The sequence below is a fragment of the Telopea speciosissima genome, chromosome 4 (assembly GCF_018873765.1).
Source record: "Telopea speciosissima isolate NSW1024214 ecotype Mountain lineage chromosome 4, Tspe_v1, whole genome shotgun sequence".
NCBI lineage: Eukaryota > Viridiplantae > Streptophyta > Magnoliopsida > Proteales > Proteaceae > Telopea > Telopea speciosissima.
Genome location: NC_057919.1, coordinates 53,501,783 through 53,505,837, shown reverse-complemented (window position 1 = coordinate 53,505,837; position 4,055 = coordinate 53,501,783). Strand labels below are relative to the sequence as shown.

Here is a 4,055-nt window from a genome sequence, read left to right as displayed (position 1 = left end):
AAAATTAAGTTTCTCTTTCAATGTCCAACCTATTCTGTTGATTTTATTTCTAAAAAATTACCACCTAGAACAAGGGTTGGTGCAGAATATAATTGTTGAACAAAAATGCAAATTAAATTCCAGTGACTTGAAAAGAAAAATCTCTCCGATACTAGGAGAATTATACATTTGAAAAGAAAGAAAACCCAATATGCAATCCATAGATAACCTATAATATTCAAGAGCAGGGAGAACAACATTATTTTTTTTTTGTCCCTTTCAATGAACACCACAGGTAGTAAAACAATAAGATCAAGGAGAAAAGGAAAATAATTGAAAAAAAAAAAAAAAAAAAGGAGGCTTAAGGAGCCAATACAGTATTACTACTATCACTATTTGTTAACCTAATCCTTGTATTTCATCTGAGACATTTGGAAGCCAGGCATGTCATAAGAGGATGCAAACTTCTCAACAGCAGCTTTGAGGTCCTCAATATCCTTGTTGTTCACCAGGCCCTTGCTGAAATCCTTCAAGAGCTTCCCATGTGCCTTCTGGATGTTCAAGCATAAGGTGACAGCCTGATGGAGGAATTCAGCAATCTGCTCGAAGTTCTTCTCGACCAAGCCTCTCGAAGTCATGGCAGGTGTACCTAACCGAACTCATAATGTTAGAAATAGTTGGAATTGAGTCTTAAAAATAAATTGAAATTGAATCTTGCAACCATTGGAGTGGCAAACACCTTAACATCTTGAAATGAGGCTCATAATACCGTAATCTAAGGCTCATAATCGCTGATCAGATTGTTTCAAATTTCCTCTATGCCAGTAATAAAAAAAAATTCAGGTCCAGAAAGAACAAAAAGCACAGCTAACACACGTTTCATCCATGCCTCAACGGCTAAACCTGTAATGTTCTAAAGATCACGCTGTGGTCTACAGAACACTCACCTTTTCACATGAAAATGTAACCTATGTCCTACAAAGATTTTACATGTATATAAAGAGAACAATAACATGAAAAATATATCTTACCAATTCGGACACCACCAGGAGCCAGTGCACTGCTATCCCCAAAAACAGCATTCTTGTTCACAGTAATGTTACATAGATCGCAAAGCTTCTCAACTTTATTGCCTGCAAGAACATAAACAGATTAGATAAGTTTGAAAAAGAAGACTCAGTTCATATTTTATCAAATTTCAAATACTAATAATTGCCAATCTTTTATACCAGTCAATCCAAGAGGTCTGAGGTCCCACAGAACAAGATGGTTCACTGTGCCATCAGTGACAAGCTTGTATCCTTTGTTCATCAGGTAGTTTCCAAGAGCAACAGCATTGGCCTTGACTTGCTTAGCGTAGGCCTTGAACGCAGGAGAATTGGCCTGCTTCAAGGCAACAGCCAATGCACCAATCTGATGATTGTGTGGACCACCTTGGAGGGATGGGAAAACAGCAAAGTTGATTTTGTCCTCAAAGTCATAAACTGCATCTTCGGGCTGACCCTTCTTGGCTGGCTTGGGTCCCTTCCTATAGAAGATCATACCAGCTCTAGGCCCCCTCAAGCTCTTGTGAGTGGTGGTCGTGACAATATCACAGTACTCAAAGGGATCCGCAGCTTCCTACAAAACAAAGCAAGACATAAGAATTGAAACTCCTAAGTTCACAGGATCAAAGGAATTATGTTACTTCAATCTGCAAATGATTATAGAAACTCATGAAACACTTGAAACAAATTAAAATAAACTGGGACTCTGGCACTGGTACATTTTCACATTTGTGAATAGAGCTGAGAGGTTTCAGGCATTGATAATTTAAAATGAGATACCTGGTTCTTAAAGAATTGTTACTTCCTAAAAAGATCCTCTGTTTTTGGAATTGTTACTTCCTAAAAAGATACTCTATTAGGAAAAACAGAAAAGGTACACTATTCAAACACCAGAATCAAGAAACATTATATAAACAACTGTTTCGTTTAATATGAAAATGAAATCACTTTGTTCATGAAAGTTTCAAATGAAACAAAAGCATATCTGAAAACATTATTAGACCTCAGATCTACAAGAGGCAGACCTTTGCCGGCATAGGTTGTTACAACAGTAGAGAGAGAGAGAGCAGATTAAGAACATGAAATCCTTTTTTGGATTCTATCCTAATTGTGAGTATAGACGGTACCCTTTCTCCTACTGCCAAGGCTCTCTGCATCCATAACTGGGATAACTTGGTCACTCTGTCCAATAAATACTGATTCAATTTCGAAATTTCCCAGCATTAACCTCCAATCATATCGAGCCATGTAAAAACTTAACACCCCTTCCTCCAGTTAAATTGTCATATTCACTCAAATGTTGGCAATAAAATACCAAACAATTTAAAAAGATCAGACCCCAGATCCCAGATCCTAGAAAACAACTTAAATTTTATCGTTAACACCCAGATCATAACTCACTGAGAGGTAGAAATAAATAAATTCAATAAAGCAGATCCAGATCTGCATGACTCATTCATGCAAATACATAAACATGAAGTTTGCACATTGCAGTAAGAGAAGGGTACCTGGGCAGCAACAAGACCACTTATGTGAGCCATGTCACAGAGCAAAAGAGCACCACATTTATCCGCAATGGACCTGAACTTGGCGTAGTCCCAGTCCCTGGGGTACGCACTCCCACCACAGATAATCAACTTTGGCCTGAAATCCATGGCCTTCTCCTCCAACTTATCGTAATCAATATACCCAGTAGTCGAATTCACCTTATACGGCAAGCTCTCAAAGTAGATCGAAGTTGCAGAGATCTTCTTCCCATTAGAGGTATAGTAGCCATGTGTAAGATGCCCACCAGAGGGAAGATCAAGACCCATGATTCGGTCATGTGGGTTCAGAAGAGCAGTATAAGCAGCGAAGTTTGCAGGGCTACCAGAATAAGGCTGGACATTAACGCCCCACTTGGCAGGGTCGAGACGGTAGGTCTGAAGGGCTCTAGAGCGGCAGAGATTCTCGATCTCGTCAATGAATTCGTTGCCACCATAGTAACGGTTACCGGGAATGCCTTCTGAGTACTTGTTGGTCAAGGCGCTGCCGAGGGCTTCCATTACTGCGAAGGATGTGAAATTTTCGGAGGCGATGAGTTCGATTCCTCTACATTGCCTGCGCTTCTCCTTCTCGATCAGATCGAAGATTTCCTCGTCCACGGCTTGGAGAGGAGTGTTGCCCCATGTGTTAACGGGATCCATTAATGCAGAGAAGAGCAAAAACGAAAATAGTGGGAAAGAAGAAACCAGAGGAAGGAGGAGAGCAGAGGCTTCTCTGGCTTTCGGTGCAGTTTTGCGGGAATCGAATTTGAAGGGGACAGAGGTCTACCGGCAACAACGAACCACCAATTTTCTATAATAATTAAACAAAAATTAAAAAGCAACGAACCACCACCAACAGAAAAGGAGTTTGGATCCTCCAGAATGGTAAGTTACGGTATCCAAGTAATAACTTTTATTTTGTCGGTTTTGGATCTACCGGTAAGTAACTCGTCCAGTTCTTGATCTATTAAATAAGTTATTGGTTTCTCAATGGTTCCAAAACTGATACACCAATTAGAAGCCATTGGAATCTATTCCAGTGGAACTCAAATAAATTCATATCATAACCTTTTATATTATAGTCATGACTCATGAAACCTAAGGTCAAGTCCTTTTTTTTTCTTGAGTTTTACTGGTATCTCTTGTCTCATAATATTATTTTACCATCCACAAATTCAAAGTTCCATCTTTGGATCCAAAGTTGGGACATCCTTAATGATGGGAACAAGGCCAATCTCAGATTTGCAACAAGTCTTGCCTCCTTTATAGCTTGGTATATTTGTCTGGCCAAAAAACGATTTCATTTGCAGTCGCAAGAGTTGGGATCCGATTGAAGTTATGGAGGCTGCTCAGTATGCTCATTCTGAATTCTTACAAACTACTTCAAGCCCCCCTATGCAACCGGAGGACACAACCCATCGAGTTGGTATACATATAGAAGGATGGACTCCTCCTCCGCAGGGTACGATCAAGATTAATTGTGATGCTTCGCTAGTTTCAAATT

At 39.7% G+C, this 4,055-nt stretch overlaps 1 protein-coding gene across 1 annotated transcript; it reads right to left on the bottom strand.

Annotated features, from left to right (window-relative positions):
• Positions 1 to 326: 326 nt before the first annotated feature.
• Positions 327 to 3,285, bottom strand: LOC122658461 (serine hydroxymethyltransferase 4-like). Its single transcript, XM_043853437.1, has 4 exons — positions 2,534 to 3,285; positions 1,209 to 1,599; positions 1,011 to 1,112; positions 327 to 628 (listed from the first exon to the last, which is right to left on the bottom strand). Exons 1-4 carry the CDS (start codon positions 3,209 to 3,211, stop codon positions 384 to 386), a joined length of 1,416 nt encoding a protein of 471 aa, XP_043709372.1. The 5' UTR covers positions 3,212 to 3,285; the 3' UTR covers positions 327 to 383.
• Positions 3,286 to 4,055: the final 770 nt, after the last annotated feature.

Coding starts and splice junctions, on each gene's coding strand:
- LOC122658461 (XM_043853437.1), bottom strand. CDS start 3,211: ATGGATCCCGTTAACACATGGGGCAACACTCCTCTCCAAGCCGTGGAC. Junction 1,600..2,533: donor GTGGTCTTGTTGCTGCCCAG/GTACCCTTCTCT, acceptor TTTGTTTTGTAG/GAAGCTGCGGATCCCTTTGA. Junction 1,113..1,208: donor CAGACCTCTTGGATTGACTG/GTATAAAAGATT, acceptor ATGTTCTTGCAG/GCAATAAAGTTGAGAAGCTT.